Raw genomic sequence first — 24364 nt, 5'->3', positions numbered from 1 at the left:
CAAATGAGGAGTATTAGGCTTTATATCTATTCAAAATATCGTTTGTAAATACACCCTTAAATATAAGGTTTATATATCCACTGCCTTTAAAAAGGTTTACATTTTTTCAATAGCAAATGAAGAGAAATATTTGGCTATCCAACCTGCCTTTATGTGAGTTTTATTATTTAACCAATAAAGATTGATATATTCCTAAAGAAAAGAGAATATAATATAGCACAGAAGGTATATAAAATATATGAACTAAAAAAAGATATAAATGTTGATAATATTGAGTGATATTCTATTTTCCTGTGTCAGGAATCAAATTTACCTGGAATAGTGGGTTCTCTTTTTTAAAAAAAATATATATTTTATTGATTTTTTACAAAGAGGAAGGGAGAGGGATAGAGAGTTAGAAACATTGATGAGAGAGAAACATTGATCAGCTGCCTCCTGCACACCCCCTACTGGGGATATGCCCACAACCAAGATACATGCCCTTGACTGGAATTGGACCTGGGACCCTTCAGTCTACAGGCTAATGCTCTATCCACTGAGCCAAACCAGTTAGGGCGGATTCTCTCTTTTAAATTTCCCCAATGTATAATGGGGAAGATATTCTATGGTTTTCCTACTTGTTTGTTCTGATTACAACCCTTTAGTTCCATATACTTTTTCTCATAACCTATTGCTATGGGAATTTAATCTATTTTTTTTAAATCTTCTCTCATGTGAATAAGAAGACTGTCTAGCATCATTCTTGTAATAATTATATATATAAATTCCATTAGGATAATCTTTATATTTTTCTTCTGTGTTTTTTTTTTTTTTTCCTCATGGGCCCGGAATTCTGTAACTCTCTAGACTCCTATCCATTCCTTCCTATAAATCTTACCATAAAATATTTTTCTTATAACCTACATACAGATTCTAATGATTGACCAATCTAATCCAAGGATAAAGGATAGTATTTTCATGGTCTCATAGGAAGAATGAGACACTGGCATTAGACAGATCAGGATTTAAACCTGAGCTTGGCACACTCTCTTGTCATGTGACCTTGAGAAAGTTCTTTTCCTGAGCCTCTGGGTGATGGGGATTCCTGCTTCAGAGGGTTTCTGTGAGGATTTGAAAAAAAGTGTATGTAACACGATGCCTGGCTTATAGAAGGTTAGTTTTCCTTTCCATAAACGTTAGTTTACCTTTCTTCTGGTTCTTCTATGTCATATTTTGAGAACAGAAAATTAAGGGTACTATTTAAATATTCTCATGATAGCCATTCTACATACAGAATGTTCTGCACCAAGTTCACCATTTAAATTGAAGAATTAACTCCAAACTTGTGTTCTCACAATGATGCTTTGACATTTATCGCCTTGCCGCTACCCTGTGGTCGGTCTAATTATTAGTTTATATGGTGGGAAATTGTATTAATTGTTCCTCTTCTCCATCATTGATAGGTTCCATAAGGCGTTCATTCAGCTGCCCTCGGTCCATCTCTTCTCAGTCACCTTGTAGTGCAGACATCCGCCCTCTTTCTGCTCAACAAATGATGTCAGCATCCCGGACAACGTCATCGTGTCGGTCACATTCCTTAAACCGTGCTTCCTCCTACACGAGGCATCTGCCTCATAGTAATGATGCCAGCTCTAACTTTCAGGTGGTAAGTCGTCTACTTTGCTCCTTTTGAGATTATAGGAAGCACTGTACTGAGATTTAGGTGGCAAAGGAATAAGCTGGGAGGAGGATAGATTGAACCCCATCATTCAACTTATGGTCTCCTGGAGTTTGGATTGCTTAATCTCTTTAGCTTATCATTTAGTATGAACTCTTACAAGGCAGACCAGGATATCACAGAATTTTAGAATGAATACTGTGAATAGCATTTTATTTTCCACTTGCTTATATAGTTGATAATTTTGTTGAAAATCATCTGAGGAAATATATGATTTTATAGTGTATTATGCAGTATATTTGAAAATTTTGGAGAAATTTGTTGTGTGGAAAAAGTTTTAATGAGACTATTGATTAATAGGTTAAAAAATAAATGATTGACAAATTATCCTTAGAGTACTGAAATACAACATTGTTTATGTTTTCTGTATATTAAATTAGCATATAGTATTCCCTCCTTAGCATGAGTCCCAGAGGTTCAGTATTGAATAAGTCAGTGAATTTATTTGGCTATCAGACTTGTAGATACTCAAATAGGTAATGCCAAGTACATTCACAAAAACCAGACATTTATTTAAATTATTTACTATGGATGATCCAATGGAAGAGTCTGGAAAATATAAGTGAATGAGTTTCACTTGTTAACAAAGAGTGATTTTTTTCTTTTTTCCTAAAATTAAGAATCTCCAAAGATATATGTAGTAAGTGAAACTTTTGACCAGGAAGTCTTTTTTAACCATTCATATTTATATTTTAGTATTTTGAGCTAAATAAAATGCAACTGTGTGGAAGTATAAAAGATATTATTGGGAAATTATATCCACTTAATCCTAAGAATTGAATTCTAAGAATAAATGTAAAAATTTTTTCTTCTGCCTTTTTTATTGTTTTGATTTTTCCAATTAAAAGTGCATTGTTTTTACCTAGAAATATCTTTCAGACTATAGTGGCACAATGAAATAAGACCCCCTCCAAATATCTGTATTCTTTCAAATTTAAGAGTGAGTCTTTGCGGCAACCGAAAACAAAAGAACAAGAAGAGGATCTAACAAGTCAGACCTTATTTGTTCTCAAGGACATGAAGATCCGTTTTCCAGGGAAATCAGATGCAGAATCACTACTTCTGGTAGAAGATGTGAGTATTTGACATGTATAAAATTCCAAGGAGCTCATTCTTTTTATTCTTCTTAGGATATTAACATTTATTTACCCATGGAGGCATTCTCAATGACATAGTAAACTTAACTGATGTTCTCTTCAACCTCCTCAAGCTGCAGAAAATACAGTGGCTATTTGAATTATTATTATTCATGAGCAGTGAGATTACCTTTATAATTAGCAATGCAAAATACCTTTTAGTTCATTATCCCATTTTAATGATGCAACAAAGTGAAAATGATTCATGTTATTCAATTATTGCTCTTAATGATTAAAGAACTATCAAGTTAAAACTGCTTCTATAAAGATTTAGAAAGATCTAATATCGAAGTGATATGTAATAAAAAAAAAGTGGGCCTTGGGGATAAAATATCAAGAATGTGACACCATGAGTGATTTTGGTTACATTTTGAAGTGGCTTATGCTGTGTTTTTCTTGTTACATACACATTTGCACCACCCAGTGGAACATTCTAAAATGGCAGAGTCCTAAAATTCACACTAAACTCAATGACTTTAATTTATTAGAAAGGCCCAAGTTATTTAAATATTTTTGGTGAAAGAACATTTAATTTAAAGTTCTATCTCTTCATTCAAACATTCTTTTCAAATTGCTGTTCGTAGATAATTCCTCAGTAATAGAACTTTGTTTTCAGGTTTCCCTAACATTACTTTTTTTTCAGTGGTGAGGGCACCATCTAGTGGCCAGTTGTAGGATAAAAACCACAGCTATGCACTGGCCTTTTTTCACTTTTTAGCATTACTTTTGTCTAAAGCAACTATCTAGAAACAAATACCAAAACAAATAATAAAAAATGACTTTGTTAGTTTAAAAAATCAATCATGAATATTTCTATTTTGTAATCATGACATAGTTGTAACCAAATCCCCCAAATATTTTGCATTGTGTTGTTATATATTTTAAAAAAAGTAAAAATAGCATCTTTTCTGCAGATGAGCTGCTATTTGTTACATCAAGGGAAACGGAATACAAATTGATATTAGTTGTAAGTCACTATGCTAGACATGCTTTTATTTATATGTTATCTTATTTAATCAAGTTCTTTTCTAAATATAGCCAATGACTTTGTACCAGATATTTTGTTTCTATTTCTTAGCTATATTAATAAGATACCACCATTTTAAATCATGTAGAAGAAAAATTAGATGATCAGAGAGTAGAACTAATATTTGTGGCTAATGTGATTGTTTTATCAAAAAACATATGGGCTTACATAATTAATGACTAATAATTAGATTATTAGATTATTAGTCATTAGATTATTTACTATATGTTCACTCTATGCAGCAAATATTTTAATGTTTGTTACAGTATATATTGCTAGAATATATATTCAGAAATTTTGCAGATTTGACAAAAACAAAACAAAGGGATAATCGAATCCTAATTATATATAGGCTATCTTCTAATATATTATTCAATATTCTGTTATTATGGGTGATATGGTAAATACAGGTTTTGAAATTAAAATGGAAAATCTACTACAAACCTTATATGCCTAAAGACATTTTACTTTCACTTATTAGAGACTCTGGGGTTTTTACAGCAAGAAGCAAAAAATTTGGATTCAGATGGCTTCTTAACCTTATGTTAGAAATCCTTGCACATGTCTTTTTATTAAAGTAGACATTCTTTATTGCAAGTAATATTATAGTGCTTTCATTTCACAAATTCAGTACTAAAACCAGTTTCAACCCATTTATTTACTTTTTTACTTTTTACTTTTGAGGAAAATTCTAGATTAAATTTCTTAATGTTTCTCCCCCATGACAGATCCTCGATAACTGGAAGTTTCATAAAACAAAAGTGGCTTCATATTGGCTCATAAAATTGGACTCTGTAAAACAACGAAAAGTGAGTAATACTTCTAAACAAGTTTACATTCATAGTCAAACTATATACATATATATTTGTTTACTCATTTCCTCAACAAATAGTAATTGCATACCTGCTGTTATAGGCACTGTCCTAGATTCTGAAGATAAAAAAGTGAATTAAAAAAACCTATGGTCTCAGAGAGCTTACAAAAACTTGAGTGGAACAAGTTCAAGAGTAAAAGAGAAGAAGGAAACAGCTAGTACTGGCATTCTTTGCAAGGAATTTTGCTGTAGAAGGGAAAAGGGACGGGGGTTAATGACAAGTTTCCTTTAAAGTTGAAGAGATTTGGCCCTGGCCGGTGTAGCTCAGTTGGTTGAGTGTTGTTCTTTGCACCACAAGGTCGCAGGTTTGTTTCCCATCAGGGCACATACCTAGGTTGTGGGTTCCATCCCTGGGACTCAGGCAGGAGGAAACTGATTGATGTTTCTCTCTCATTTCTCTTTCTCTTTCGTTCTCTCTCTCTCTTTCTCCCACCCCCATATCTAAAAAATAAATCAATAAGCATGTACTCGGCCCGGGTGAGGACTAATAATAATAATAATAATAATAATAATAAGATGAAGAGATTTACAGTTTGTGTGCTGATGAGAATGATCTAGAAGAGGGAAGGGGAGGTTTGTCCTAACAGAACCATTAATTCTAATTATCTAATAGGAGGGAAGGCAGAGGCCATGGCAGTGTTGTGAGAAGATGTGAGGGCTTTAGAGATTTGAGCAGGCAGTGGAAAGTATGTAATAGCTATCTTGGAGAGTAGGTGGCCAGCAGTCTTAGGGGCCCATCAAATGCATTGCAACACTATTTTGGGGGAGAGATACAATTTTAGTAGCTTTAGTGATGATGTTGTGTTCCTTTAGTAATGCAAGCTATTATTTCCCATTTCTAGGATTTATTGCAATAAGCTGAAAGTTGACACTAGTTAAGTGATAACTTACATACTCTCATCTGAGTAAACTGAACTTGCTATTATATTAACACAGTCAACAAAGAATTGCTTGGTGTTCTGGCATGTGCCAAATATTGTGCTACTCTTGAGGAGGGTATGACAAAGTTGGTAACAGAGGTAGATTGCAAAACACATTACAAACCCTGAATAGATTTTTTGCCAAATCACTGACTATGGCCTTGCTTGCTTAAAATAAAGACCTTTTATTAGAATAAGTGTCCTGAGTTTTCTAAAGTCCATGTACTTTTTGTAATCTAGAAGTTAGAATAGTGTAGGTAAGTTGCTGATTAAAACAAAACAATCTAGAAACAGATTAAAGAATTTATAAGATATTAACACATGATAAATGTGACATTTCAAATCATTGGAGAAAAGATAATTATTCCCCTAAATGATACTGAAACAATTGAGTACCTATTTGTAAGAAAATTAAGTTGTAGCCTTATCTCTTACCATATATAAAAATAAATTTCAGTTTACAATTTTATGTGTAAAAAAGAAAGTATTAAAAGTTTAAAAGAAAACATAGAAGGATCTATATATATAAAAAAGCCTAAGTGACTGTTACAACCGAACAACTGGAACAACCAGAATGACTGGTTGCTATGATATGCACTGACCACCAGGGACACACGCTGAATGCCGGAGCGCTGCTCAGCTGACGGACCCATCCTGGTGGCCCACCAGCCCGGCTGCAGCCACTCCCTCCCTCAGTAGTCCTGCAGGTCCAATCTCCAGAGAATGGGCCAGGCACCGAAGGACCAGTGCCACTGGCTTCCTGGAAATTAGCCTCAGGCATCGCAGCCACTTCCTCTCCCTAGACACTCTGCAAAGAAGAAAGAATATAAAAGCAGCCGCCAGGTGGCTCCTGACAACTGGCATGAATGTCAGCGGAATGGATCTGGATCCCGGGTAGGCAAGGGCGTCTGGAGGGCCAATCTCGTCCTGGCCCCCCTGCCTCGGGACACCACCTGTGCATGAATTCGTGCACTGGGCCTCTAGTATATTTATAATCTTAGAATGGGAAACAATGTCTTAAGAAAGACCTAAAACTCAAAAATATTAAAAAAGATTGACATATTTGATTACATAAAAACTTACCAAATGGCCAAAGACTCCTTAAACCAAGCTGAAAGGCAGAAGCAGTGAGGAAGATGGGGGTATTTGCAGCACATAAAACACAAGCACCAGTAAACTAACACCACCTATGAATCAATCAGCAAAAGAAACTATACTATAAATATTAATAAATAAAATGGCAAGTGTATAAAAAGGCTATGGAAAGACAATTTATGGACCTTCAAATAGTCAATTCATGTATAAATAGATGTTTGGCCTCACTAATGATGAAAGAAAAGCAAGTAAAAACCATCATATTGGCAATAATTAATAAGACAAATGATTTTCAGTCAAGGAAATAATGTGGATAAAAAGGGCCTTTACCAAATAATTAGAGGGAGAATACATTGGTATAACCCTTTAGAAAGATAATTTGCATACCTATTAAAATGATATGTGTTTATAAGCTAATGACTCAGCAAAACCACTTGCAGAACTCTATTCTATAAAATAATTGTTGAGTGAGAGTCTTTGAGTAGGCAGGAAGAGCTTCTAGCCTGCAATGTAGATCTGACACCTGTGAGTGAAAGGCAGAAGGGTGGAGTATGAAGACCCTTAGACTTTGGTGAACTTCCGAGAAAGCCCTGGCCAGCTGATGGGGAGCCCAGAACAAAGATTGCTTTTCTGGGGATCAAACTGGGCAGAAGTAGTCCCTTTCTGGTAACCAACCCTGTTGGATCCTTGGCCAGGAATAGTTCGGGGAGAGCATAAGCGTGGCTTGAGTGTTGCAGTGATCCTGAATGGAGATGCTGTCAGCTAACTTCACTCTTGGAAACAAGTTAATTCAAATGGCATGTCTCCATGGCTGCCACAAAGGCTGTGTGGGGTGTGATTTAAGTTGACAAACATTTATTGGTTGCCAATTTTGTGCATGAACGATGATACTGGGGATTTGCAGAGTTGTTTCTTCATGTATTTAATTGCGTATTCAACCATGCATTGAACAAGTTTAATGGAAGGACTACCACGTCCTGAGCACCATGCTAGGTGTGGGATGCACAAGACTCATAAAAATCTTTTCATTCCATTTAGAGACCATTGTTGAAATATGTGTCTCACTGTTTCTGTTCCAGGATCTAAGCATTTGCTGGTTGCTCATTAGAATGTTATAAAACTCGTAGATAAGAATGCCATACACATGAGCTCTTCCACATGCCTTATTTCAAAGTTTCCTTAATGGGTATAAAGTGTAAAGGTCAAGGATGTAGGGATTAAATAGTGAAAAGTATCCTCACCAGGTGAAAATGGAAACAGCGAATCTTACTAAATGCCATGTTATGGTAATTTCACACTTGCATAATTTAGCTTTCTGCCAGTAATGCAGTTGCTTTATATAGTTTGTAAGGAATATATGAAGTATGAAAATATTGCAGTGTTGTGTTTTGTGAAAAGTGCCAAATTTGCTGAGAAGTTTCATCTTTAGGCATAAACTAAGATTGGAGGATGAAGAGAGATAAGTAGTGATATTAACATGGTACTATATTTGCGTTTATTTTAGGGTTCTAAGAGATCTTTATCAAGTACTTTTTTCTCTAAACAACTATTTTCCTTTAATACCTACTGTAGTTGCTTCTGCATGCATTTTCATGTTATTATTTTCCATCTCTTTTTTATTTGGGCTAACATAGATGCTATAAAGAGCTGTTGGTTTTGCATCAACAAAGATGTCTTTACCCTATATCCATGGCTGCTGCATGCATCATTGGTACGGCATGTAGTGATGTTAATGTTACTTCTAATCCTCCTCATCTCATGCCATTATTTTAATTTAGGACCAGCTGTTCAGCCATATGGAGCAGTTTGTCATTCAACATCTGTATGTTCTTGTAAAAATATGAATTTTTCTGTGCTTTATGCCTTCAAATGTGCTATATTTCGTATGGAAAATACACATCTTTTCATTTTATTAAGTCTTTCATTGACTGAATCTTCCATTTACTTTTTCCCTTGGAGCACTTAATGTCGGATTGGGATGTTTTTAAAAGTCACAGTGTCGGAAATGGCTGCCCATGTTCTGTAGGTTTGCCTCACTTGAATCCACAGGTAAACACAAAGGGCACCTTGCTGATCATTTGTTTTTGTGTTTCAAAAATTTTTTATTTTCCATCCACTTTCTTCTAACCCCAAAGCCCCCAGAGGTCTAAAAGAGCATTACAAAAAGAACCTACACTGATTTACCTCACACCCCAGCCTGCCTTTCTAAACTTAGTTAGTGGGTGTTTTACTAAAGGTGCGGTCATTGTCTTCCCATCTGTATGGTCTTTTAAACAAACTAGTCCTTGCACCAAGGCCCCGATGGAGGGAGTGCCGAGGCAGCCTTGTTTATACACAGCGATCCCACCCATCTTCCCAAGTATTACTTAACTGGAGGTGAATTTGAATCTTAGAAGAGACCATTTGATTCTCTTCTAGGGTAGTATTCCATTGTGTAAATGTACCACAGCTTTTTTATCCACACATCTACTGATGGGCACTAGAGCTGCTTCCAAATCTTGGCTATTGTACTTAGCACTGCAATGAACATAGGGGTGGATGTACTTTTGAATCAGTGTTTTGGATTTCTTTGGATAAATTCCCAGAAGTGGAACTGCTGGGTCATAAGGCAGTTCCATTTTTAATTTTTTGAGGTAACTCCACATTGCTTTCCACAGTGGCTGCACCAGTCTGCATTCCCACCAGCAGTGCACTAGGGTTCTCTTTGCTCCACACCCTTGCCAACACTAGCTGTTTATTGATTTATTGATGATAGCCATTCTGACATGTGTGAGGTGATATCTCCTTGTGGTTTTAATTTGCATTTTTTTCTGATGATTAGTGATGTTGAACATCTTTTCATATGCCTACTGGCCATTTGAATGTCCTCTTTGGAGAAGTGTCTCTTCAGGACCTTTGCCCATTTTTTAAATTGGATTGTTTGTTTTTTTTGGTGTTGAGTTGTATATGTTTTTTATAAATTTTGGATATTAACTCCTTATCAGCTGCATCCCTGGTGAATATGTTCTCCCTTTCAGTGGGTTGTCTTTTCAAAGGTTTTATCTGTGCAAAATCTTTTTTATTTTAATGTAGTCCCATTTGTTTATTTTTTCTTTTGCTTGCCTTGCCCGAGGTGATAGATCAGAAAAAATATTGCTACGAGAGATGTACCTCCTCTGTTTTCTTCTAGGATATTTATGGTTTTGAGTCTAACATTTAAGTCTTTAATCCATTCTGAGTTTATTCTTAGATATGGTGTAAGAAGGTGGTCTGTTTTCTTTTTTTTTTTTTCTTTTTTGCACTTATCTGTCAATTTTCCCAACCTATTTATTGTATAAACTTTGTTTACCCCATTATATGTTTTTGGCTCCTTTGTCAAATATTAATTGACCATAAAGACATGAGTTGATTTCTGGGCTCTCTGTTCTGTTCCACTACTCTGTATGTCTGTTTTTATGCCAGTAGCATGCTGTTTTAATTACTATGGCCTTGTAGTATAGTTTGGTATTAGGTATCATGATTCCTGCAACTTCGTTCTTTTTCAAGGTTGCTGTGGCTATTCAGAGTATGTTGTGGTTTCATATAAATTTTTAGAATATTTGTTCTAGATTGCTTTGGGTAGTATGGGCTTTTTAATGGTGTTAACTCTTCCTACCCATGAACATGGTATATATTTCCACTTATTTGTATCTCCTTCAGTTTTTTTCTTCAGCGTCTTGTAATTTTCTGAGGACAGATCCTTTACACCTTTGGTTAAATTTATTCTTAGTATTTTTTTTGAAGCAATTGTGAATGGGATTCTTTTCTTAGTTTTCCTTTCTGATAGTTCATTGTTGGTGTATTACAATGCAACTGATTTCTGGGTATTTAATTTGTATCCTGCTGCTTTACTGTGTTCATTTATCAGTTCTAGTAATTTTTTTGGTGAAATCTTTAGGGTTCTCTATATTCTGTATTATTTCATCTGCAAATAATGACAGTTTTACTTCTTCTTTTCCAACTTGGATGCCTTTTATTTCTTCTTCTTGTCTGATTGCTATGGCTAGGTCTACTAGTACTAAGTTGAATAAAAGTGGTAAAAGTGGACATCCCTGTCTTGTTCCTCCTGATCTTAAGGAAAACACTTGTAGTTTTTGCCCAGTGAGTATGATGTTAGCTGTGAATTTGTCATGTAGTGCCTTGATTACATTGAAGTATGTTCCCTGTATTCCCACTTTGCTAAGAGTTTTTATCATAAAAGTGTGCTGAATTTTATCAAATGCTTTTTCTGAATCTATTGATATGATCATGTGGTTTTTATCTTTCAACTTGTGTGGTGTATCACATTTATTGACTTGTGAATATTGTACCAATCTTGCATCCCCGGAATAAATCCCACTTGATTGTGGTTTATGTTCTTTTTGATATGTTGCTGAATCCAGTTTGCTAATATTTTGTTGAGGATTTTAGCATCTATGTTTATCAGGGATATTAGCCTATAATTTTCTTTCTTTGTAGTGTCTTTGTCTGGTTTTGGAATTAGGATAATGCAGGCTTCATAAAAGGAGCTTGGGAGTCTTCTCTCCTCTTGGATTTCCTTGAAATAGTTGGAAAAGGACAGGTGTTAGTTCTTCTTTGAATGTTTGGTAAAATTAACTAGTGAAGCCATCCAGTCAAGAACTTTTGTTTGTTGGGAGTTTTTAAATTACTGCTTAAATTTCACTATTATAATCTGTCTGTCCTCTGTCTAGATTCTCTGATTCATCCTGAGTCAGTTTTGGAAGATTGTACGTTTCTAGGAATTTATCTATTTGGTTCAGATTGTCCAATTTGTTGTCATATAGTTGTGGTAGTATTTTCTTACAATCCTTTGCATTTCTTTTGTGTCAGTTGTTACTTCTCCCCTTTCATTTCTGATTTTATTTATTTGGGTCCTCTTTTTTTCTTGATGAGTCTGGTTAAAGGTTTGCCAATCTTGTTTATCTTTTCAAAGAGCCAGATCTTGATTTCACTAATCTTTTGTATTGTTTTTTTTAGACGTTATTTTGTTTATTTCTGCTCTGATCTTTATTATTTCCTTCCTTCTACTCACTTTGGGCTTTTTTTTCTTCTTCAAGTTCCTCTAACTGTAAAGTTAGATTATTTATTTGAGATTTTTCTTGTTTCTTGAGATAGACCTATAATGCTATGAATTTCCCTCTTAGGACTACTTTCACAGTGCCCCATAGATTTTGGTTGTTGTGTTCTCATTTGTATTTGTTTTATGGTATCTTTTGATTTCTCCCTTGATATTATTGTTAACCTATTCATTGTTTAGTAACATGTTATTTAGCCTCCATGTATTGTGTTTCTTCAGATTTTTTTTCTTGTGATTGATTTCTAGTTTCACACCATTATGGTCAGAGATGATGCTTGATATGATCTCAATCTTCTTTAATTTATTGAGACCTGTTTTTGTGTCCTAATATGTGGTCTATCCTAGATAATGTTCCACGTGCATTTGAAAAGAATGTATATTCTGCTGCTTTGGGGTGAAAGGCTCTGAAGATACAAATTAAATCCATCTGATCAAGTGTGTCATTTAAGGCCACCCATTTCCTTGTTGATTTTCTGTCTGGAAGATCTATTCATTGATCTCAATGGCATGTTATAATTAATTACTGTGACTGTATTACTGTCAATCTCTCCCTTTATGTCCATCAAGATTTGCTTTACATAGTTAGGTGTCCCTATGTCGGGTGTATAAATGTTTACAAAGGTCATGTCCTTTTGTTGGATTAAATTTAATCTTCTTAACTACAGTGGTCTGACTTGCCATCTATGTCATATATGAAATTTCATGAATGCATTGATGTACTTGTGGATGTTTTATTTTTATTTATTTATTTTGGTCTTTTTAAAAAAATTTTGTGGACTTTTTAATCTGTGCTTTTGTTCAGTTATGAGTGATTGTGTGTGTAATCTTTAAATTAAATATTTTATAAGCTTCCATATGTTGAAAGCATTTTTCCATATTAGATTTATTTTCCAAATAAATAAATAAATAAATAAATAAATAAATAAATTTTTTATCTTTGACTTTGAGACACACACAAATACACCTAGATTTTGCAATACTTTGTTTTTTCCCCCTACTAGGTTTTGGACATAGTAAAAACAAGTATTCGCACAATTCTTCCACGCATCTGGAAGGTGACTGATGTCGATGAACTACATTTATATCGGATTTTTAACCGGGTTTTTAATCGCTTACTCTGGAGTCATGGCCAAGGACTATGGAACTGTTTCTGTGATTCAGGGTAAGTTCTAAGTTATCTTTTATTATTGTCATTTAAAATATTTTATGCTTAGTTATAGAAGTAGCTCAATAAAAAGATTGAATTTCTTTTTTTAAAATATATTTTTATTGATTTCAGAGAGGAAGGGGATGGAGAGAGAGAGAGAGAAACATCAATGATGAGAGAGAATCATTGATTGGCTGCCTACTGCATGCTCCCTACTGGGGATTGTGCCCACAACATAGGCATATGCCTTGACTGGGAATCAAACATGACTCTTGGTTCATAGGTTGACACTCAACCACTGAGCCATACCAGCTGGGAAAAGAGCGAATTTCTTTAATAATCTCTTAAAATATTAATTTTTATTACTTGTACTTTTTAGTACTCAGCTATAATTTATAGCAGTTAAACTGACGTATTTGAGCTGATTAATATGACAACATCACCTAACTAATCTGGATTCAGGATTCAGGGAAGAGAGGTGGTCTTAATGAAAATCTCAATATCTGTAAGGTTCTTCTACTGTTGCCTCTGTGTAGCAAACTTCAAAAATTATGGCTCTATTTCTGCTCCTTTTCAGAATTTCAGTCCTGCCATACTTGTTATGACTCAGTATCATTTTAGCCTTGTGATGATATATAAAGCCAAACATTTTATACCACTCTTATTAATAAATGACTTCTTTTTTGGACCTCTCTTAATTCTATTGTGTGCTCCCAATCGTACAGGTTAAATATCTCAGGAACTCCTGCATCTTCCTTTTCCTTCACTGTCTTTATCCAGTCATCTGCTAAATCCTGTTAGTTTTTCTGTCACATTCCCACTATGGCTGCTCTAGATTGTTTTTCATTGTTCTTAACAATTACCAAGTACTTACTACTGTGTTAAATACTTTTGGAGATACAAAGTTGAATCTAACATGGATTTGGTCCTCAAGAAACTTTTGAAAAATGGTAATAGCCAACACCATACAACTTACTATGTGCCAGGCACTGTTCTAAACACTTTACATGTATTAACTGATTAAATCCTCATAACTTGACTTTGAAAGACGTTCTCTGATTATCTCTTTTATAAACAAGGAAACTGAGTCACAGTTAATTGATAACGACCTAGTACACTGGGATTCAAACTCAGGGAGCCTGGCCCCAGGGTTCATGCTCTTAACCAATAATCTCTGCTGTCTGTAATAGACAAAATAAGATACATACAAAAGTTATGATTAGAAAAGAGAAAGGATTTCAGAGAAGAGGAGCCTTTTTGGTAGAAGGTAGAATTAATACATTTTTAGGCATTTTTCTCTCCATTTTTTTGGTCTCTTTTATCCATCTTGCTCTCAGGGATCTGTGGTGATTTCCCTCATTTATCATTAAACTCTAGACTTCTTCTCTAGAGGTACAAGACTCTCTAATATGCTGCTTCTTTCTTATTTCTCCAATATTCTCTATCATTACTCTCCTCTTGAACTCTGTTCTAGAAAAGCAAACTCACTATTTTTTAAATATCTTAAAAATGTGTCCTTTTCTTCTTTTGAGCTGTTGGTATCATTGAGTATCTGATTGGGCTGCTTTCTATAACTCTGTTTCTCCAGTCCCTACATTACTTAAACCCTATGTAAACATTCAGACTGCATACTTCCTTTGTAAAACCTTAACTATCATAGTCTGAAATGATCTCTGAATGTCCTCCATTTAAATATTCTAGTCATCTAATACTAAATTATTTATAGCATTTACAGACTTATTCTCACCACCATAATTATCCTCAACTGCTATTCACCAACATGGAGAATGCATAAGGTACTCTGAAATCTGAGAATAATCATAGCTATACATTATTTCCACAGAGACTTAAGTGAGGCATTGGAACTGCACTTTATGGCCCCTTAGAAGTTCTCTCAATGTGAATTCATAATTGGAATTTTTGTTTGTTTGTTGATCCATTGTTTGGAATGCCACATGTAAATCCAAGCTACTCTCCACCATGGAAGGCAGTGAGACAGTCTGCTACTGATATTGGAGCTGATGGCTTTAAGTCCATGACATAATATCCAATGCCAGGCACTAAAGATGCTCATAAAGTGGTGGTTCTTTGCCGCTAGAGCTTCTTTCCCCTGAACTATTTTGGTAATACACTCTAACTTAATTCAGAATTCTTTCCTCTTGTTTCAGGCACAGTACTCTTCCCAATTTTCTCTGGTGGCATATATTACTGCTAGTAATGATAACGAGATTAACATTTATTGAAGTCTTACTAAATGCCTAACATTGTTTTACATATTAAATATTCTTATAATCACCACAGTAATATTTTGAATAATATATTATTATTGTACAGACAAGGGAATTGAAGCAAACAGAGAATATATAACTTGCCCAAGTTCTCGCAGGAACTAGATGAGCCTGGACTTAAATCCAAGTTGTCTGAGTCAAGCACGCAAGCTCTGAACTCTGTGCTTCATTAACTTCCCTCAATGTAGCACTGCCAGTGGTTGCTAAGCTCCAGGGCAGGTGGAGTGGGAGTAGCTTTGAATCCATTTCCTTATAAACTTGGTGGTTTGTAGAGGTGAGTTTAATACTAGATTTGATTTTGCAGCTTTACAAATGAGTTTCTTAGGATTCCTCAATTTTATGAAACCACGTGGTGGTGTGTGTGTGTTTGATTTTCAGTTTGGACCCGGAATAGTTCTACTTATCTTTAGATCATATTGAGTCAATGTATACTCCTTTAACTTTGGCCTAACAGCCTAGTAGTCAAGGTAACACTGTACTCTTAGTTCAGTTCTGAAGGAAAGATTTTAATAAAGCACGCAGCTATCTTTCACAGTTAGGTGTAAAATCTTGGAAAAATATAATCCAAATAACTCTGCATCAATTTGATTACTGCCTCTATCTGTCAACACCTTAATAATGAAACAATAAATAAACCATTCCTTTTCCACATCCAGAAATATTAAAGAATATGGTAGATCTTTGTGGTAGGTTTCTCTAGAATTGGTGTAGAGGTTTTACTGATTCATCAAACAGAGAACATACACATCCCTCTCTCTTGCTCTTGCAGGCTGCTGAAGTCCATGCTTAGTGACTTTTTCTTCCCCACATGCAGCTGCCTGAGAATGTTATATTGCTCCATATTCTGAATGTGTTCTCTCCAAGGAGATAGCTCTTGGAATTATTCACTATGTTTTACTGGGATAGCGGAAGTTTAGGTTTTGTTGAGACTCCAACAAGGCCTGCACACTTAGGAAGGCTGGCCAACTGAAGTAACATTTCAGGTGAGATTTGCAGGAAGAGGAAGAAAGGAGCTGGCCAGGTAGAGCAAAGAGGAGAATGCAGGAGCTAGTGTGGGGAAGGAACGCTTTGTTTGGAAAAGATCTCCTTCCTCTCAAAACCCTGGTATGTAAACGCCAAAGAGGAGAATCTGGTGTGGAGCCTTTAGCGAAAGGCATTTTCCTGTGGAAGGTTTTCATGGAGAAGCTTCCCTTTTAGCATCTTAAGGCAAGATGAAATTGTAAGGAATATTCTAAGGTAGTCTACTTCTAGGCTGAATTATATGACTACTTGAAAATGTATCCATAACATGTAGACTACTTAAAATTATGTGAATCTTACTGTTCTCTTATCACTTTCATTTCGATGTGTTGTTGGTAGTACTTTTCAGCTCATTACTCTTTCTGTTGCTTATTATCTAATTGGTATAGTCCAGATTTTTTTTTTTACCTTCCCTTTTCCCTGATTATACTTAACTTTGGGCCACTCATCCATCCATTAGGATTTCTACCAGAGAAGGTAGAAGTCAGTTTCACTTTTCAAATAACTGCTTTGTTAAATATTTTGATGAGAAAGGACATGAAAATTATTGCATGACTGGATTACAGGAAGCTTTTCAAGTTTCTGACTCTCATTAATAACCGCCCCCCCTTTGTTGCCAGAGATATTCAGTATTCTGTATCTTATTGATATACTAGTGGCCTGGTGCACAAAATTCATGCACAGGGGTGGGGGGTGGGGGTCCCTCAGCCAGGCCTGAACCCTCTCCAATCTGGGGATATTTGACTGCTGGTGGGATAGGGCCTAAACCGGCAGTCGGACATCCCTCTTGCAATCCGGGACTGCTGGCTCCTAACTGCTCACCTGCCTGCCTGCTTGATCGCTCCTAACCACTCTACCTGCCGGCCTTCTCTCCTCCAACTGCCCCGCTTGCTGACCTGATCGCCCCCAACTTACCCCCTGCCAGCCTGCTTGCCCCCAACTGCCCCCCGCCAGTCTGCTTGTCCCCAACTGCCCCAACCTGCTGGCCTACTTGTCCCCAACTGCCCTCCCTGCCAGCCTGCTCACCCCCAAACTGCCCCCCTGCTGGCCTGATTGCCCCCACCTGCCCTCCCCTCCTGGCCTGATTGCCCCTAACCACCTCTGCCTCGGCCCCGCCACTATGGCTTTGTCCAGAAGGTCTCCTGGAAGGTCTCCTGGTCTAATTAGCATACTACCCTTTTATTAGTATAGATTACTAACAAAAGTCATTTTATTTAATATTTCTCTGAGGGTGAGGGTGTGCCAGAAAGAACTTTTTAACCATTTTCTTTTTCTTCTTTCTTCTTTTTTATTTTTTAAAATATACTTTATTGATTTTTACAGAGAGGAAGGGAGAGGGATAGAGAGCTAGAAACATTGAGAGAGAAACATCAATCAGCTGTCTCCTGCACACCCCACACTGGGGATGTGCCCACAACCAAGGTACATGCCCTTGGCTGGAATTGAACCTGGGACCCTTCAGTCTAAAGGCTGATGCTCTATTCACTGAGCCAAACTGGTTAGGGCTAATTTTTCTTTTTAAACTCATGAATTTTGGGTCTCCCATTTCCTTGGAATTTAGATTCAGAAAGCAGGTAGATAAAAATCCTTTTTCATTTATAAAGGCACTGGTATTTTTATTTATTTCTACATCTTTCACCTTCTTAAAAATTTTGTGTTGTCATTGAAAGCTGAGAGATACTGAATTGTCTAATCAAATAGCTCCAAAGGATCAAAATATAAGTATATCCAAATGGACAGGGACATTGGTGGGGGAGGTTGACTTTTGTAGAAATAACCAGAATCCCAATGGAGAGGAAAATGCTAGGCAGACTGTGAGAACACAGGATACTTTCTGTCTGTATTTACATTTACATGAAATTCTTATTTCTCTGGGCTCAGACATGTAGGGCCTGCTAGATTGACTTATTAATTATAAATGTATTCCCTAATTATATGATGTTCTCTGATATTTTTAATCAAATTAGGTAAATTGAATATATATGTACATACATATAAACATTTATAAACATACCTAGTTTTTCTTATAGTTAGCAATAAATTAAATTTTATTTTTAGAGTTAATTTAACTAGCATATTATTAGCATCTTATTGTTTAGTCTGGAACATCTCAGAAATGGCAGAAAATTTATTCCTTTTAATCTACTCATTTGTAAGAAAATCTGCCATTCACTGATGACATGTTGTCTTTTTGTGACCATATTTCTCCTGAAAAACAACAACAACAACAACAACAAAACACACAGTAGCCTTCTTAACAAAAAATACCTTTCTGAGTTTCTAAAGCATTTTTAAAAATTCTAAAGATAATCAAATATACATAGAAGATTGAAAATGAAGTCTTTGAATTTCCCATTGGGAAGTATATTTCTTCAGAAAAATATTTTCCTTAATATATTTTTCCCTTTTGAAAATCTACTCTTTTCTCTCTCTCACAGTTAAGTGAAGTAGTTTATGTAAAATGAGACAAACCATTAACCAGTCTCAAACTGAATTTTGCCCTTGAGGCTTGAAAAGAGTTTCATTTACACTAAGGAAAAAAGTTCTCTCTTTTTTTCTCCCTCCCTGGTGGTGATGATGGTGGTGGTGGGGTGATGAATGATGAGGTATATTCTTATTTGGGCCATGGCAGTAAACTTAGAAATTATAAGTACACACACACACACACACACTTGAAGTTTACCAAGAATGTGAGCACTCACTACTGCCTGCTTTGGTATAAGCTGAGTGAGCTGAAGGAGCGAGGTCCCCTACCTTTGGAATTGCAGTAAGGCAATACTTGTTGGGATAACATTACTTCTAAAGTACAGAAAGTGTAGTCTAGGAATATCATGGACATAATTACACCTGAAAGTGTTCTGATTATCCTAAGCGATTAACCTAAATTCTCCTACTGCAAAGAAGTCACAAATATATTTTAACTTTTTTTGTGGGATTATTATTAACTAGAGGCCCGGTGCACGGATTCGTGCACGGGTGGAGTTCCTCAGCCTGGCCTGCACCCTCTTGCAATCTGGGATCCCTCGGGGGATGTTGGACTGCTGGGTATTGGCCCAATCCCTGCAGGTGGCCTGTGGGGATCGGGCCGAAACCCGGCAGTCCGACATCCCCCCAGGGATGTAGCCGTGCCAAAGCAGCAGGCGGCCAAGGAGGAGCCCCAGCCAGGACTGGGTGCAGCTCTGCTGGTGCTCATCCTGGCCCAGCTGTGCCTGCCACCACCACTGCCACCGCCACTGCTGCCGCCACCACCACCACCACCACTGCTGTCCAGTAGCTGCGCTCGCCAGCGGTGAGCCTGGCTTCTGGCTGAGCAGCGCTCCCATTGTGGGAGCACACTGACCACCAGGGGGCAGCTCCTGCACTGAGCATCTGCCCCTTGGTGGTCAGTGTGCATCATAGTGACCAGTCAACTGGTTGTTACGGTCATTTGGTCGTAACGGTAGCTTAGGCTTTTGTATATAGAGAGATGTAAGCTTCCTAGAAAACCTAAATTCCTGGAATACTTAATTTTTGAGAAATTAGCTCAGTATTTTACAAACACTTGACTTGTAGAGTAACTCAATTTTTTAGGTAGTGTTGGAAAACCATCCTTTTACTTACCCACTGTTGGCAGCAGTAAAGTCTTAAAAGACACATATTCTATGGATTCTATGTTGTTTTTTAATATCATGATTAATTTCCAAATATATATTTATTTTATACCTTTCAACTGTCTGCCGTCACTTCAAATGTGTGAGTTTCTATTGTTTCTTATTGCTTTGTTGCTAGGTAAGTGATGTAGCTGGTTGCTATTTTTAGCAGCGTCATGAGGTCATGTCTGTTTCCATGCCAACAGATCCTCTTGGGAGAGTATTTTCAGTAAAAGCCCGGAGGTGGTGACTCCTTTGCAGCTCCAGTGTTGCCAGCGCCTGGTTGAACTATGTAAACAGTGCCTGCTTCTGGTTTACAAATATGCAACAGAGACAAGAGGATCACTCTCAGGCATTGGCACCGACTGGGGTAATTCCAGGTACTTGTATATGTTTCATAGACTATGCGTTTGATTCAAAGTGAAGCCACAGGCAGTTTGAAATTGAAAGTCTTTTTGTTTATATGGCTAGGGAAAAAGCTAAAGACTGAAAATTCATACATACTGTAGTCTACAAAATACTTTTAATTTGTACAATCTTTACCTTTAAAGGACCAAACAAACCTGAAGGGGTTAGAAATAAACTACATGGAAATGAGATTATTTGGTTTACATGGTTTTGCTTTCAAAAGCTAAGTAAGAACAATTAAAAATGCTAATAAAATTACGCCCACCCCCAATAGGGATACTTTACCATTTAAACTTAAGCCTAATAGTTGAGAAAATCCCTTTAGTTTTTAGTTTAATTTTTACTATTCAGTATGCCTCTACTACTCCCTTCATCATAAAACAAGTAAGTGGGACATCTAGGAATATATCCTAAGAAACCCGAAACACCAATCAGAAAGAATGTATGCACCCCTATGTTCATAGCAGCACAGTTTATAATACATAAGATCTGGAAACAGACCAAGTGCCATTAGTAGATGGGTGGATAAAAAAGCTGAGGTACATTTATACCATGAATACTATGCAGCAGTAAAAAAGAAGACTCTCTTACCCTTTGAGACATCATGGAGGGACCTGGAAAGTATCATGTCAGTCAGAGAAAGACAAGTATCACATGATTTCACTCATATATAGAATCTAATTAACAAAATAAAGTGATGAATGGAGTGGATCCAGAGACATGGAACCATGGCACAGAGTGCAGAATCTCGAAGGGAAGGCAGGGCAGAGTAAGTGGGTGGGGAGGAAGGTAATCAAACAAAGACCTTATATGCATATATGCATAAGCCATGAATGCAGACAGTGGGGTGGTGAAGACCTGGGGCAGGGAAGGGGTTGGGCTGGAGGAGGTCAATGGGGGGACAAAGGGGACATACATAATACTTTCAAGATTAATGATTTAAAAAATAAACAAAAGTTGCAGAAAAACACACAAAAAAACAGAAAAGCACACAAATCAGTGGGGTATAAATTTGATAAGTTCTATTTAAAACTTGAATTTTTATAAATGTTATCCTGTTAAAATAGGTAGTTTTCAAACACATAAAAATAATGGTATTAAGCTGCAAAACATACAGAGTAAATAAGAAATACATTTTTGCACCACAAGACAATCATAGTTCCCATTAGAATTAAAGAAGAATATGACTTTATTTTTAGTACTAGAGGCCCAGTGCACGAATTCATGCACCAGTGAGGTCCCTCGGCCTGGCCTGCAGGATGGGGCCTAAACCATCCCCGAAGGGGTCCCGGATTGTGAGAGGGCACAGGCCAGGCTGAGGGACCCCACTGGTGCATGGTTGGGGCCACAGAGGGACACGGGAGGTTGGCAAGCCAAGGAGGGACTGCGGGAGGGCTCCAGGGCATGTCTGGCCCATCTCACTCAGTCCCGATCGGTGGGACCCCAGTAGCAAGCTAACCTACCAGACGGAGCATCTGCCCCCTGATGGTCAGTGCACATCATGGTGACTGGTTGACTCTCTTCCCCCTGGTGGTCAGTGCACGTCATAGTGAGTGGTTAAGTGGCCTTAGCATATCATTAGCATATCACACTTTTGATTGGTTGAATGGCTGACCAGGCGACTGGACACTTAGCATATTAGGCTTTTATTATATAGGATATGTAAGTTGTAGTCCTACTCAGGATAGAAAAGAGTAAACCATGACTTTGAAAAACTAAGTGATTTTTTTGAGAGAGAGGAAGGGAGAGAGAGAGAGATGTGAGAGCAACATCAATTGGCTGTCTCTTACACACACTTTACCAGTGATGGAGCCTACAACCCAGGTATTCCTGAGTGGGAATTGAACTGGCAACCCTTCAGTGCACAGAATGATGCCCAACTAACTGAGCCACACTGGTCAGGGCTATATTTGCCTAATTTAATCTGTAAAATTAAGAGAGAAGAAAATAGAGCTAACATAATTAAGGTCTATGACTATGTTTTTCTTGACCACAGATCTGTAGGATATTTCTGAATAATCTTTAAAGAGTATATGATACCCATTCTATGGAAGAGAGTGACCTTCACCCTTGGTCTCAGTAAAGCAATAATTGAATAGACACATCAAGTGAAAGCCATTTCTCAGAGTTAGACTCATAACTAAACAAAAGGAACTGATATATAAACCCAGATGGTTATATATATACTAGAGGCCCAGTGCACAGATTCGTGCACCAGTGGGATCCCTTGGCCTGGTCTGTGCCTTCTCGCAATCCAGGACCCCAGGCCAAGGGACCCCACCATTGCACAAACCATGCACCAGGCCTTTAGTATGCATATACGATCTTTGGTTAATCTCTTCCTGCCCTCCCCCCTCTCCCCTTCCCTCTGAGATTCATCAGTCTGTTCCATGTTTCCATCATTGTGCATTGAACGTCTGCTCCCTGGTGGTTAGTGTGCATCATAGTTACTGGTCGAACGGTCAAACTGTTGCTTAAGCTTTTATATATAATCCTATATAATAAAAGGCTAATATGCAAATCAACTGAATGACAGAATGACTGGTCACTGTGATGCGCACTGACCACCAGAGGGCAGATGCTCAACACAGGAGCTGCCCCTGGTGGTCAGTGCACTCCCACAGGGGGAGCGCCGCTCAGCCAGAAGCCCTGAGCTGGGCTCATGGCCGGTGAGTGCAGTGGCAGTGTTGGGAGCCTCTCCCACCTCCATGACAGTGCTAAGGATGTCCATCAGTTGGACATCCCCCAAGTGCGAGAGGCGCAGGCTGGGCTGAGGGACTCCCACACCCCGAGTGCAGAATTTCATGCATTGGGCCTCTAGTATATATATAAAAGCCTAAGTGACTGGCCTACCAGCTGACCGGCCAGTAGCTATGATGCACACTGAACACCAGGGGGCAGACACTCAATGCAGGAACTGCCAAGCTGCAGTTACTTGGCAGCAGCGGTTCTTGGGTGACACACCTGGAACCAGAGAAAAGGGAGTCTGATTCTGGGGTGCATCACCCTCTCGCAATCCAGGACCCCTCGGGGGATGTTGGAGAGCTGGTTTTGGCCTGATCCCCACAGGGCAGGCTGAGGGACCCCACCGATGCACAAATCCATGCACCGGGCCTCTAGTATATAACTATACTAATAAAAGGGTAATATGCTAATTAGACTGGGAGACCTTCCAGATGTTCTTATGGATAAAGCCATGGTGGCGGGGCTGAGGCAGAGGTGGTTAGGGGTGAGCAGGCCAGCAGGGGGGGCAGTGGGGGTGAGCAGGCTGGCAGGGGGGGCAGTTGGGGGTGAGCAGGCCAGCAGGGGGGGCAGTTGGGGGTGATCAGGTCAGCGGGGAGGGCAATTAGGGGTGATCAGACCAGAAGGGGGGACAGTTGGGGGTGATCAGGTCGGTAGGCAGAGTGGTTAGGGGCGATCAGGCAGGCACACAGGTGAGCAGTTAGGAGCCAGCAGTCCCAGATTGCGAGAAGGGTCCCAGATTGGAGAGGGTGCAGGCTGGGCTGAGGGACACCCCCCCTCCCATGCATGAATTTCGTGCACCAGGCCACTAGTACACACACACACACACACACACACACACACACACACACACACTACTAGAATTCTTGGGATCAATTCAGTATTTTGCCATAATTAGACTTATTTGGGAAGCCTTGGGATCTTCAAACACTTTCTAACCTCAACATCTCTGTGTTTCTCTATCTCATGTACTGAACATCCATATAAGTTCATATCAGAATGAGGGGTTCCATGGCTAAAAACATTTTTAAAAACCACTGAGTTAGAACTGTTGCCTTTGGTGATAGGGCCCTAGGTATTTGGACAAATCCTCCTCTAATGACAACTAGAAAAGCTGAAAAAAATTCCAAAACATTTGCTTAAAGACATCAGAGAGTATTAACCAGGTACTTGTGAATGAGTATGTACTTGTTAGTACTGAGTAATGCTTTTGACTCTTGGGCCTAAGGAAAGAAGGAGTAGTTCAGGGCCTGCAAAGATTGTAAA

General features: G+C 37.9%; 1 protein-coding gene across 6 annotated transcripts in view; it reads left to right on the top strand.

Moving 5' to 3' along the window:
- The window catches only part of TTLL7 (tubulin tyrosine ligase like 7), a 144670-nt gene that overhangs the window by 106735 nt on the left and 13571 nt on the right, over window positions 1-24364 (top strand). For all 6 annotated transcript variants that reach the window (XR_008557028.1, XM_028142511.2, XM_054721196.1 and 3 more), the window contains 5 exons: window positions 1443-1645; window positions 2657-2791; window positions 4609-4689; window positions 12866-13026; window positions 20155-20328. Coding sequence is in view for 5 of the 6 variants with exons in the window: in XM_028142511.2 (XP_027998312.1) it covers window positions 1443-1645; window positions 2657-2791; window positions 4609-4689; window positions 12866-13026; window positions 20155-20328 (754 nt within the window). In the remaining variant the exon portion in view is untranslated. The remainder of the gene's footprint in view (window positions 1-1442; window positions 1646-2656; window positions 2792-4608; window positions 4690-12865; window positions 13027-20154; window positions 20329-24364) is intronic.

The sequence above is a fragment of the Eptesicus fuscus genome, chromosome 9 (genome assembly GCF_027574615.1).
Source record: "Eptesicus fuscus isolate TK198812 chromosome 9, DD_ASM_mEF_20220401, whole genome shotgun sequence".
Taxonomy (NCBI): Eukaryota; Metazoa; Chordata; class Mammalia; order Chiroptera; family Vespertilionidae; genus Eptesicus; species Eptesicus fuscus.
This window is presented reverse-complemented; position numbering and strand designations above follow the sequence as displayed.